General features: G+C 40.5%; 1 protein-coding gene across 4 annotated transcripts in view; it reads left to right on the top strand.

The window, feature by feature from the left end:
• Nucleotides 1–14,317, top strand: part of LOC5579140 (MAGUK p55 subfamily member 5-A) — a 109,018-nt gene that overhangs the window by 67,002 nt on the left and 27,699 nt on the right. For all 4 annotated transcript variants that reach the window (XM_021848679.1, XM_021848677.1, XM_021848678.1 and 1 more), the window contains exon 5: nucleotides 7,341–7,535. In XM_021848679.1, coding sequence (XP_021704371.1) covers nucleotides 7,341–7,535 — 195 coding nt within the window. The remainder of the gene's footprint in view (nucleotides 1–7,340; nucleotides 7,536–14,317) is intronic.

Raw genomic sequence — 14,317 nt, 5'->3', positions numbered from 1 at the left:
TTCGAGATTGGATCGAACTAGCGAACAGTACAACGATTTAACACAATACACATTCGTGAAGTCCTTTGCGATGCGAAAGATAAACCCTAACGTACGGGATGCCTTCTCTACGACATATGAAACATGCCGTTTGAATGTTAACTGGTTGTCTAAAACTACACCTAGATCCTTCACATGATCTACTCGCTGAATTACGGTATCATGCAGCTTGTAGTCAAAAACTACAGGATCGCTCTCTCTTTGGGGATCTCGCTCGCTGCTTCCATTTATCAGACTTGTTACACCTTGCGATACAATGACGATCGTGGACCGCAACAGATGGGATGTTTTTCTTTGATTGCTTTGATCGTGCTTCATACTCAAAAGAGAGCGAATTCTGCAATGCCTGTGGCTCCCACAATAGACCGTATATACCACTGCGTCTTTTTTTTTTTTTTTTTTTTTTTTCCTTCTAAGCAATGGGGGGATAATCTGCTCAACAGACTCCGGACCGAGGTCCGGGAGTGTGGGGTTGGGGACCATTTACTACGTACAAGCAGTAAACAGGACTACACCCCCGACCCACTAAACCATTTCCATTGCCGCCAAACCCTTCGTCTCTCCGGGACCACCAAGAAGGCATTGCTTCGGAGAGGGGCTATTGCACATCGCATCCTCCAGGTTAGCTGCGTAGCCATGCAGCAACGAACATCGATGACACGCTTATGGGGGTCCACCAAGGTAGCATGCTGGCGCATTGCCAGCTTCCCGGGTGGTCCTCACCTCCCATTGTCCGCTGAAGGCGGGCAGGGTCGACCACTAAGCCCGCGCCCAGCTGCACCGCAGGTATCAAGAACTGATACTGCGGGCTTCGCAATTTGACCTACTGAAGGCTCAGGCCCTATCAGCTAGCACCAGCTGGGATTGCTGACGAAGGGGCCTCCACCTGCCCCGAACAACCAGAGGCTCGTATCCACTCAGTAGGCCGGCGCCACGACAGCAGCGCTACCAGGATGTTCTCCCCGCGGCCACTTAATCGCTGTAAGGGTCGGTTTCGACCGTAGGGCACCGGTATGACCTACGTAGCCGACTGCGAACCCTTGGACCACCTGTTGATTAGCGTCTGCACTAGTCACTCCTCGAGTCCACACGCCACCTCCTTTGGAGTTCCGAGACGATGTGGGTGATAGCCACTGCGTCTACGCCAGTTCATGCGGGAGTGCATGGGTTGGGAGAAAGGCATGGCAGAGAGGCCTGCTCTTTGGTTAGCAGACTGCCTATGTATTAGGTGCAAGGAAAGGCGTGCTATATTAATGATAGAGTGGAAGCGAAGGGAAACGGTTTCTTGTCCGTCCCTGGTTCTACCGTTTGTTATAAACAAATAGGATATGATTATGATAGATTGAGAGTGAAAGATAGAAGCAAGCGAAAGATACAACTACAATGTACGAGGAAAGGGGTGGGCCTGGGATTGAACCCATGAACTTCTATGAAGCAAAAGCGGTAGCCATTAGGCCACCAATCCCGTCACTCATTACAACCAGAAACAAACTGTTGATGCAATTTCTGGAAGTTTTCTTGCCGATGATTTATCGAAAAATCTAACCTCAGTGACATATCAAAATATTTACCATGACCCCACAGTTATGGATCAAATAGTGTAAAGTCCAACCTATAAAATTCAATAAAACGACATGGAAAGCATAAAATTGTAATTTAAAAGCACGAATTGAATCGTTTCAAATTGGAACTTCGGTTAGTAAACTGTTTTGAGTTTAATATTTACATAGGATTGCATAAAAATTTAAAATTGTATCGGTTTCTTAAAACCATATTATGGATCAATTTTCATATTATGGATCAAATTGTGAGATATTACGGATCAGTGCGCAAAATCAAGAGATTTTCAACTCAATGCTTCTGTATTGCATTATTTGACGAAAGTTAACAATGTGTCACATACTACTGCGAAAAATAGCAGTGTTAGAGCTGGAAACAAAAGTAAAATGCTCTTTTGTATTGTGATACTGCATTGTAGTAACTGAGACATGAACTGTTTTCGCTCCACACCAAGTTTTCCACCTATTTTTGTCCGCTAAAAAATGAAATTTACAAACCTTGATGTTTTATTAGTTTTATCTTTAGTGCTATTGTTAGAAAATTTGGAATCCAATGCTGAAAATGGCAGAAAACCAACTTTCTTTGGAAGTGATCCATAACCGTGGTAAACAATCATTTCCTGGTCCATATTATGGATCACTAGTTAGAAGTGCTAATGTTCGGTATTTAGAATCAACAATCAAGAAAAATGTTTTCTCAAGATGAATTCATACTTAATCGAAGCGAACGAGCATATTTTATGCTATACAATTTGAATTTTACCACCTGTGGGAGCTTATGAATGCTGAAGGCACTTCTTACAGAAAACGACCAAATAATGAGAGCTGTGGAGCAACTATGTTTATTATTATATATATTACACCAACAGACAACAATTGTCCCAATGATGCCTTAACCTAAACATAATTTGTTAACAATAAAAAAATATAACACAATAAGGATATCACTAATCGTCATTTAAATTGGAAAATAGTACATAGAAATTACGACGAACAGTTTCACGAGACAAATTAAAATCAAACACAGAAGCGGCCCTATTGAACGTCCTTTGCATGCCTATTATTGCGCTGTTCTGTCCGTAATTAGTGCGTTGAAAAGGTAGTCTCAATAACAAATTATTTCGAAGCGTTCTAGGACGAACGTTCAAGTTCACCGCCCGTAGAATATCAGGGCAGTCAATCCGGCCTTGTAAAGTATCGGCTACAAATAGAGCTCTCGAAACGTCCCTTCGCACTTGAAGTGTGTCGATATGTATTAAACGACATCGACTTTCATAGCTCGGTAGATGGAATGGATCACGCCAAGGAAGTCGACGAAGGGCGAACCGTATGAAGCGACGTTGTACTGATTCGATCCTCTCTATACCATTCTGATAGTAAGGATGCCATACGACCGAGCAGTATTCGAGATTGGATCGAACTAGCGAACAGTACAACGATTTAACACAATACACATTCGTGAAGTCCTTTGCGATGCGAAAGATAAACCCTAACGTACGGGATGCCTTCTCTACGACATATGAAACATGCCGTTTGAATGTTAACTGGTTGTCTAAAACTACACCTAGATCCTTCACATGATCTACTCGCTGAATTACGGTATCATGCAGCTTGTAGTCAAAAACTACAGGATCGCGAATTCTGGCAAAAGAAATAATGCTGCACTTGTCAGGGTTAACAACCATACAGTTCAGGGTACACCAGTTCTTGAAGTTGTCCAAATCTTGTTGAAGCCGAATTGCATCGGCTTTAGAACGAATCCTCGAATAAATCTTCAAGTCATCAGCATAGGATAAGCGAGGGCCATGGAGCACGTAGTTGACATCATTGAAGTATAATAGAAATATTAGCGGTCCAAGATGACTTCCTTGTGGGATTCCCGATGCGGCGAGAAAATCTTTTGAACGAAAACCTTCTACTGTAACGGAGAGTTTCCGTCCAATCAGGTATGTTTTGAGCCAACGCAATAAATTACCGCTGACACCATATTTTTCCAATTTGGCAATCGTAATGGCGTGATTGATCTTATCGAATGCCGCAGACAAGTCGGTATAGATGACATCCGTTTGACCCTTATTCGCAAAACTCTCTGTGACATGCGACGTAAGGTACAGGAGATTTGTAGTGGTAGATCTTCACGAGATAAAGCCATGTTGTTCATTGCTCAGATACTGCTTACTGTGAGACATCAATGCATCCAGGACTATGAGTTCAAACAACTTGGAAATGGAGGACAAAGACGAAATGCCACGGTAGTTGTTTACGTCCTTTCGATCTCCTTTTTTGTGGACAGGAAACATGATGGCGGTTTTCCAAATAGACGGGAATACACCACTAGATAGTGACAGGTTGAATACATGTCGAAGTGGTACGATGAGGTTATCGATGTATTTTTTAACGAAAACTAAACATTTGTCAAAAACACCACTATTTAGCGGTTGAATGTTGTGCTTAACATTGCAAATGGTAGAAGACAAATAGTATAACATGGGAAAAATATGTTTTACGTCAACGTTTATGTTTTGAGTGAGTTATCCGATGTTGAACGCCAAAGTGATCCGTTACTGTGGGTGATCCGTAACTGTGTGGGCAAGGTACCTTAAATTTCAAATTGCTTCACTAAATTTTTAAACACTCTCAAAAAAAATAGAATTTCTGTGAATATAGAAACGTATGTTCATCTAAGGTACACAGCAAAAAATATATTATTATCGACCCACGTCATTTTTGAGTAATCGGGTGAAATGAATTTGATCACATCCATTGTACAACAATATTCCCCGTATTAAACGTTATCGGATTCTATCGATGATAATGCCAAGGAAGCCATTTCAGAAACATAAAAATCGTAAAAACATAAATCGAAGTTGCACAGGGAATTAATGAATGGGGCTTGGGCTTAGCTTACCATTCTCCAATGTGCACAAATTGAGAGCTCAAATTTTAAAAGTCAATAACGGCGTCGCCCACGTCCTTACGGTCATCGGGGAAGGGAAGGAATATTAGTTAGACAACCGTTGTTACTAGAGACCGAGAACACCTCTGCCTTTCCACAGTTGTCATGGATAGGATATTGTATTAGTGGGATAAGGTAAAGATCTGGGAGTCACCAATGGTTGGTGATACGATCCATGATATAATCACGCCTGATCGAATTCGCGATATAATTCGATAATCGCATTGTGCGCCAAACAAACGTTCGTCACTCGCCCACGCAAGAGCAAGCGACGCGATCAATAGATCAAACACTACTAACGATCCGCAGCGCTTTTTCATTTCACTACGCGAACAACGCGCGACATGTTGGTTCCTGCCCTCATCGCCCGCTCCCGCAGGGGCAAGCGTCAAGGTCGAAGGATCAAACACTTCTCTACATTGATAGTTTTTTTTATTGAAGTCTAACAGAAGAAAACAGCCTATGAAAATAATGATAACGTATCGTATTGTTACAAAGAACTTTTCGGTAGTTGTTAAAACTTCTGCAATTAATAAAATTTCTATAGTTGTTAGCAAGCAAAGAACTGTAACAAGTGAGAAACAATCAAATGCGGTTATTTATGTAAAACCTTGTGTAAATATAACTAATCATGCCTATCATGAACATTACAGAAATGTTACAAGTTCCCAAAGAAACACCCCTAAAGTAACTCCAAATAATCGAAGTAATAAATTAAACGGCTTATCTGTTCGATATATGGCACAATGGTTCAAAGGCGGCCAAAATTTCAAAAATCAAAATTGTTTTCTCCGAACGGTAATATTTTTCCCAACTTTCTCAACACTTCGCGAATGCCAGCTAAAAGAATGAGTTCATTCAAAAGCTTACAACTAGATATTTCATGTAGAGTATGATTTATTTTGCGAAAAATTGCGATAAACTCATTTTAACACGTTTAAATGTGTACAGAGCGCAATTCGAATTAGTTATTGATTTTTGTATGAGTCCTCAGTAATTAGTTATTGATTTTTGTATGAGTTGAAAATCTGCAATTAAAAACGATTTTTTGAACCACTTTACTGGGTTATGCTAATATTGCAATCGTAGTAGCCATGCATAGCATGTGGTGTGATTTGTTCGATCTGAACAAGAAGGTAAATGTTTATTGTTTACATAACTTAAAATTTGGCCATTTCAAACCACACTTTCCTTTTCCTATATCACGTCTTTAGAATCATATTTTCAAAATACTTCTATGGATCGTCACACTTCCTAAGATCCCCTCATTCGAAACGCTGTTGGAATGATTTATGTAATAGTAATTTATGAACGTTCCCAACAATTATATTGCGTGTAATATAAATATATAATTAATTGTTTCAAATCGTGGCATTAGCAGCAAGTGGTATAGTTACCGATTGTTGTAATTGCATTCAAGATTCATGGTAATAATTTAACAATTTCCTTCTGCGTTAGAAATAGAAAAACGCATACAACGAAAGAACTTTGTTAAAACGTAAGCATTGACCGTACAATTCGAAGCTACAACTCCGTGATTGACCCGAGTAATCTAAATTTTACAGGAAATCAACCGAAGTATCTAAGGAGTAACATACCATCTTCAATGTACGATTTCGAGAATTCCAAACTTAGTAATGTCAATAATGGCGCGGATCACGTCCTTATAGTCAACGGGAAGTGACGAATTGTTAGTAACGCCCATTGCTACTAGGTACTGAGATCATCTCTGCATCTCCATGGTTTTCACAGGAAGGAGTTATGTTAGTGAGAGGGTTAAAAAGCTACATGATCAGGATTCACCTGATTTAGTGATGCAATTCATGTAGCCTTAATATATACAGTTATCTATCAGTGTGCCGACATTTGTAATGTCAAACCGTTCAAAAGTTGCTTTTAGTAATTGCGACGAAACAAATTAAAGAATACGAACGCACATCTTTTTTTTTTTAATTTTCAAGGCTTCCCATGCTTCGTTATAGATGCAGTATTTGAAATATTTTGGAAAAGTTTCTCTACTGTGAAAGTCAGAATACTTGAAGGTAAAATTTGAATTGTAACTAAATAAATACGTAAAATTCAATTACACAAATCGGCTCATTAGGATGGTCGAATGCAATATGTTCTTCGGAATACAGTCTCCAGATAAATAGAAAAAAATAGGAAAAAATCATTCCTTACATGGACTGGACATGGTTATTTATCCAAATTTTGTTTATGCCTTCAGTGTGTTCTCATACTTGTCCTATAAAAAAAATACAACATTTTTTCACATATGCTCTTCAATGTACAAAGCTGTCTTAAAATCTAAAGCCATACAGTGATACGTTGTGGTTTTATATTTTCAAACCTGATCAGCACTGATCCTAAGTTTTTTTTAGGATAAACCCTCAATCTTGTTATTATCTAAAGAAATTGTATTGAAACAATGGTTTCAATGGTTCAAAATAGTGTTTGATGGATGTTAAGTTCAAATACCGTGTGAATACACCCATACTATTCTTCTTCTATTTCGCACCATGTAGGATAATCTCCCCTTACTTCATTCAAATCTTTCTTCCCTTCAAGTAGGTTTATAGCACCAAATGCAGCAATCCTTGCCGACGTAGACATAGCTAGATGGATAATCCTTTTAGTCATCAACTCTTATATCCGTAGCATTAACTGCAACTGAATATGTACACCACACACCTTGATCCTGTTATTACCTGTAGAAAAATCCTTTCCTCCAGCCCGACAATAGTGCATCTTGCAATCCGTTCGTCTTTCTGTTCGTTTATTTGCAGCTGAATGGTTCAGTGAAACCGATCCCACCGCCCCGCGATCATCTGCGAATAGAGAAGGATGGTCGCCTTACGAATCGGGCTCCGGTTCCAGCGCCACAAGTGCCAGACCGGAAGCTGTTGCCAACGACTCCCCAGCACATTGGACAGGTCGTGGAACCGACGCCCGATCAACTGAATAGCATCAAAAAATTCGAGGTAAGTGTTTCGCGTTGTAACTTGTCGTCTCAATGGCTTTTGGAAGTAAGCTGCAATGTCAATGATGTAAACTCATATACCATGTAGAATGAAGGATGGAAACAGCAGGGAAATATTTTCTTTGTGATCGTTTCTGAGAAGGTTGGGATAAGTTGAAACGATTGTTCTTAAATTATTTGAAACATCTTTGTCGAGCTCACAGTGTACGGTTCGTATCTATCCTTTTAGTCGGTAATACCATTATTCTACATCGAACATCAGAAATCAGAGGATTTCCTTTTGATTTCTACATAGTGGAATGTGCACTGCACGTAATGAAGCTGTATCACTTAGATCCTATTTTTGATCTTCCTCTTCTTCTGGTTTAGCAAACTTTAAAATTTATCTTATATTTGTAAAATATGTTTCTACTAACTAATAAAACACTTTTTCAACTGAAAATCGTTGAGGTCAATAATGGATCTCCTGGAGAATTTGTCATGCGCAATTTGCCATGCACATTTCTTGTGAAGATAGCTAAATAAGACACACTTTGGTTAAATATTACCTAGGCCCTAGGGTAAAATGGTAAAATGTTTTTGTTCAATCTTGAAAATTCTAGGTATGGCTTCGTCAACATAACTTAATCAGTAACAGATATAGATGAGTTTCCTACAGTAACTGTATTATATAAAATAAACAAAGAAATAAAAATCCTAAGCATTTTTTGAGACTACCGTCAAACGGGGTAACTTGAAAAAAAATCAACTTCAAAGCAATTTGGATGAAAAATTTGAGTATTCAGATGAGATAAATACCATCTGGTATCCTAATCGCCACGTAAAGAATACCACGCGGTATTAATTTTATCAGAATTTGGTTTTCTGGGATCAGGAAAGACAAAAAATATTCATGTTTAACCCTTCTACCGGCAGTTTCATTTTTACCACTAAAAAAATATAACAACAACTTATAACTTTTTTTTTTTCTCGATATTTTTGCACCATTTTTTTACAAGATGTCAAAAAACTCTTCTAGTTTCGGAATCCATGTCGGTATTATTCATTGGTGATCTAGTTTTTATGATATTCCGATATTCCTTGGGGGACCGACATTCTCCATAAAAATATATTTGGTGGCCATTTTGTTTTTGGTCAATTTATCAAAAAAATAAAATGTGTACTTTACAATTTCAGGTTATAAGGAGCTACTCTGAAAAAAAAATCATACAAATCGGTTCAGTATTCTTGGAGAAATCCGAAAATTACAATATGAGGTTTTTTTTAGAGTTTTCAAGATCTTTATTTGTCCATCGTTGTACCAGAAACATAAATGCTCATTACTCAAAGACGGCTGCACCAAATTGCTTCATTTATTCACAACTTACTCGCATTAAAGTATTATTCCGTGGAATGCACATCCGAATGCGATAAAAAAAATCTGTAGCCTGGGATATTTACGTGGGTTATGGCTACGCGTCGGTCCCCCAATGAATTTTGGAATATCTCCGGATCCAGATGACCAGTTATCAATATCGACACATATTCTCAAACTAGAAGAGTTTTTTTAGGGTAAGTGAAAATAATGTGCAAAAGTATCAAGAAACAAAAAAAAAATGGCGCGATTTGATTTTTTTTTTGCGGTAAAAAATGTAGCTGCCGGTGGAGGGGTTAATACTACCCCTGCCTGATGTGGGGTAGCATGCAACACACACTGCATTAAAGTACACTAATCAAACTTAACATATATCGTGTTCTTATGATCATTTAATAATTTTCTGCAGTAAAAGCATCACATTAATGAGAAACAGAAACTCAACTTTCAGTAAACTAATTATTATTGATTGAATTATGAGTATTAAATCAATTCGATTGAAAACTCTATTGGCATTGCATAGGGTTTCCATACGGAGAAATTCAGGTATATCGTAAGTCTTAACAACTATTGGATCGATTTAATGCAATTTTTCTACAAATACAATAATATTTTAAGTTATACTTGACATAACTTATGTTTTTGTATATATTTAAATCAAAGTGACGTTTCGCATATACTTCAATAGATCAAATATTGGTCGCAGTGGTTTATGTTCCGAATAGAAAAAAAAATCGCATATTGATATCTATGTCTTAAAATTGCTTCTGTTGGTGGTGGTAACTTTTCTCATATTTCATCCAGAAAGCTCTCAATGCCAGATCTGCAAGTTAATTTTTATACACATGTTCAAAATTTTTGATTATTTTCATGAAGAAAATAAAACCTAATCAAATAATTATGAGATTCATGTAAATTCTCGAATATATATGTAAATTCTCGAATATATATAAACATGTATTGAATTGAATGAGGTACATAAATTTTAATGTTACTCAACAAATATATGTTCAATTTCGCCTTTTCATGTGTTTTCGATGACAAACGGCAAGAAATATCAAACAATTGAGATCATAATTGCTGTTGCATGTTACCCCACAAAGGTAGTCAAAAACGTTTTTGAATTTTTATAGCGTTCAAGCATCAAATTATCAAAACTCTTATATTGTCAATTTGTATACTACTAAGAATTACTCCATCAATTCATCTCTTACTCCAGCAGTCCACTCAAGGAAGTTTTCGGATAATTTCCTCGGTAGATACAGCAGTTGATTCTTACAGAGTTCATTATATTTTCTAATTGGTCCAGGTCATGTTCGGATAACGGTGTTAGAGGTCGTTGAATCAGGAAGTCGAGCATCGTCTACGTTTCAAGCCCGTAGAGGACTACCGGCCTTAAAAGCGGTTTGTACATGGTACATTAGGTGCGGGTGTGAATCTGTTTTGACCGCAGCTTCTTGTGGAGGCCATAGTAGGCCCGACTTCCACTGATGATGCTCCTCCGTATTTCACGGCTAACGTTATTGTCAGCCGTCAGCAAGGATCCAAGGTAGACGAACTCGTCGACCACCTCGAACGTATCCCCGTCTGTCGTAACACGCTACCTAGGCGAGCCCTGTCGCGCAAGGCCCCACCATATAGCGGAATTTGGGGCAATTGTGCCACCTTAAGCAAATTGTTCTCTAACTTTGCCTAAAGCTTAAAAAATCCACCAATTTAGCCTCATGAGGTTAGTTTCACATCTTTTCATAACCACTGTGCCATTGAAAAAGAAAATAATTTCAAAACATGCATGACTCCCTATTACTCAATTCGAATAACTAAAATGGTTATTTTTGTCTCCATTCAATACAATATATGTATTACCCTTATATTACGGCAAATATGTATAATATTAAACTAGATCAGCACTAAATAACGGTAAAATATTGATATAGATATGTAAAACGGTACTCAATAAGCCGAAAAACATGTTATTATTGTAAATTTAAAAAAAAATCGCTTTAGGAAGCAAAAATGTCAGATATTCCCCTACTATACTTCAGAAACTACTACTGGTGCCTTAATTTGATTTTTTATTATGGTTTTGTTGATGATGTTTATATTTTTATAAATATCACTCCAATATATTTTGTTTACTAAGTAGGTGGCACACTTGCCCCAATAAGCATACATTTCAACCAAACTTTCGTATGTAAAACTAAATACTTTTTTCGTTCAAATGCTTCAATAAGTTACACATCTGAATAGTTTCACGATGTACAGTACGTTATAAAAACTGTTAATAATTCATCTTTCACTATGCTATTTAGAAACAACGAAATCTTATAAAAATCCACTCAAATTTGGTTGTCTTTGTTCAAGTCGATGTAGATACGTGAAAAATAGAGCAATTTTCATCATATTTTGATCATTGTATTGTGAACTATAAGGAAACAAATTGTTCAGCTCAAAGAGAAAATATATATTGTAGTTTTTATAAAAAGCAGGGGTGGCACACTTGCCCCTATGGCACACTTGCCCCAAAGTCCGCTACCGTGTACTTTGCCTTGGACGCATTCACCACCAGTCCAACTTTTGCTGCGTTTCAGGCGGGTATACAGATCTGCCGCCTTTTCAAATGTTCGGCCGACAATGTCCATATTATCGCTCTTATCAGTCCCGTGAGCTTCCCGGGAAAGCTGTTCTCGTCCATAATTTTCCATAGCTCTACGTGGTCGATACTATCGTATGCCGCCTTGAAATCTAAAAAAGGTGATGCGTTGGGACCTGGTATTCACGACATTTATGGATGATTTGCCGTACAGTGAAGATCTGGACCGTTGTCGATCGGCCTTCAACGAAGCCGGCTTGATAACTTCCCACAAACTCGTTTGCTACAGGTGACAGACGACGGAAGATGAACTGGGATAATACTTGGTAGGCCGTATATTGAATGGTGATCGCTCGAATGTTCTAACAATCTAACATGTCGCCTTTCTTGTAGATGGGGCTGATTACCCTTTCCTTCCACTTCTCCGGTAGCTGTTCTGTTTCCAAGTTTGTGCCTATCAGCCGGTGCAGATAAATAGCCAGTTTCTCCGGGCCCATCTTTATGAGTTCTGCTGCGATACCATCCTTCCCAGCAGTTTTATTGTTCTTGAGCTGATGAATGGCATCCTTAAGGTGAAGATGAATCGAAGTCAAATCTCAAATTCTCAAGAGCACAAATCGGGAGAACCAAACATCCTTTTAAGATGAAAATTGAATCGATTGGTCACCACCAGCTAGGGACCAATCAATTAGGTTTTCAGCTTAAACGGATGTTTGATTCTCCAGATTTGTACTCTTGACAATTTGAGCTTTGGCTTCGATGCATCTTCACTTTAACCTCCCTCAAAGTGGGGGCTGGTTGGTTTCCATCGCCCGCAGTACTGACGAAGGCATTTCATCCATTGTCCCATTCTTCATTGCCTGTGCTATCAGCGCCATTCAGGTGTTCATCGAAGTGCTGCTTCCACATTTCAATCACCTCACGCTCGTCCGTCAAAATGCTCCCATCCTTATCCCTACATCTCGGCTCGCGGCACGAAAAGGCCCTGGCCTCCTGGACAACCTGAGCGTTTAGATCTCCTATGATGATTTTGACGTCATGGCTTGGGCAGCTGTCGTACTCGCGTTCGAGCTGCGCATAAAAAGCGTCTTTATCATCATCAGTGCTTCCGTAGTGAGGGCTATGCACGTTTATTATACTAAAGTTAAAGTACCGGCCTTTGAGCTTCAACTTGCATATTCTCTCATTGATCGGCCACCACCCGATCACGCGCCTCTGCATATCACTCATCACTATAAAAGCTGTTCCCAGCTCATGTGTGTTGCCGCAGCTCTGGTAGATGGTATTTTTTTTTTTTTTTTTCCTTCTAAGCAATGGGGGGATAATCTGCTCAACAGACTCCGGACCGAGGTCCGGGAGTGTGGGGTTGGGGACCATTTACTACGTACAAGCAGTAAACAGGACTACGCCCCCGACCCACTAAACCATTTCCATTGCCGCCAAACCCTTCGTCTCTCCGGGACCACCAAGAAGGCATTGCTTCGGAGAGGGGCTATTGCACATCGCATCCTCCAGGTTAGCTGCGTAGCCATGCAGCAACGAACATCGATGACACGCTTATGGGGGTCCACCAAGGTAGCATGCTGGCGCATTGCCAGCTTCCCGGGTGGTCCTCACCTCCCGTTGTCCGCTGAAGGCGGGCAGGGTCGACCACTAAGCCCGCGCCCAGCTGCACCGCAGGTATCAAGAACTGATACTGCGGGCTTCGCAATTTGACCTACTGAAGGCTCAGGCCCTATCAGCTAGCACGAGCTGGGATTGCTGACGAAGGGGCCTCCACCTGCCCCGAACAACCAGAGGCTCGTACCCACCCAGTAGGCCGGCGCCACGACAGCAGCGCTACCAGGATGTTCTCCCCGCGGCCACTTAATCGCTGTAAGGGTCGATTTCGACCGTAGGGCACCGGTATGACCTACGTAGCCGACTGCGAACCCTTGGACCACCTGTTGATTAGCTTCTGCACTAGTCACTCCTCGAGTCCACACGCCACCTCCTTTGGAGTTCCGAGACGATGTGGGTGATAGCCGATGAAACGGCATTCCAGCCAAACTCGTCTGCACACATCCTCTGGACCAAATTGTCCGGAGTCGTGTCCCGACCGCATGTGGCAAACATGCGGTCACGCATTGTGCGGAAACGCGGGCACACGAACAAAACGTGTTCCGCCGTTTCCTCTAAACCTGCACAAACTGGACATTCGGGAGAACCCGCATGACCGAAACGGTGTAGATATTGTCTAAAGCATCCATGACCCGAAAGGACCTGTGTTAGGTGGAATGTTAGTTCCCCATGGCGCCTATTGACCCAGATATCTAACCTCGGAATCAACCTGTGAGTCCACACTCCCTTAGTGGAACTGTCCCACGCACGCTGCCATTTGACCATGGAGGCCAGTCTGGCAGTCCTGCGTATGCCTCTTGTGCCGCGCATTTCGAAGCACTTTATGTCTTCCATGATAAGGATACCAATAGGCACCATACCGGTGATAACGCAGAGTGCATCGTGTGACACGGTACGGTACGCGCTCGCAACCCTCAGGCACATTAGCCTATAAGTACTCTCTAGCTTGCTACGGTAGCTATCGGTACTCAAAGCCGTGCCCCAAGCCGGGCCACCATACCTCAGTATGGACGAGGCGACACTGGCCAGAAGCTTACGCTTGCTGGCGTACACCGCAGAGCTATTGGACATCATCCGGGACAGTGCCACAATAGCTGTGGAGGCTCTCTTGCAGGCATAATCGACATGGCTACCGAAGGTAAGCTTGTCGTCGATCATCACCCCCAAGTGTTTGACGGAGCGCTTCGAAGTGATTGTGCAGTCGCCTACACTGATC

The sequence above is a fragment of the Aedes aegypti genome, chromosome 3 (assembly GCF_002204515.2).
Source record: "Aedes aegypti strain LVP_AGWG chromosome 3, AaegL5.0 Primary Assembly, whole genome shotgun sequence".
In the NCBI taxonomy this organism is placed as follows: domain Eukaryota; kingdom Metazoa; phylum Arthropoda; class Insecta; order Diptera; family Culicidae; genus Aedes; species Aedes aegypti.
Note: the sequence above shows the minus strand (reverse complement) of the source record. Positions and strands in the feature narration are given on the sequence as shown.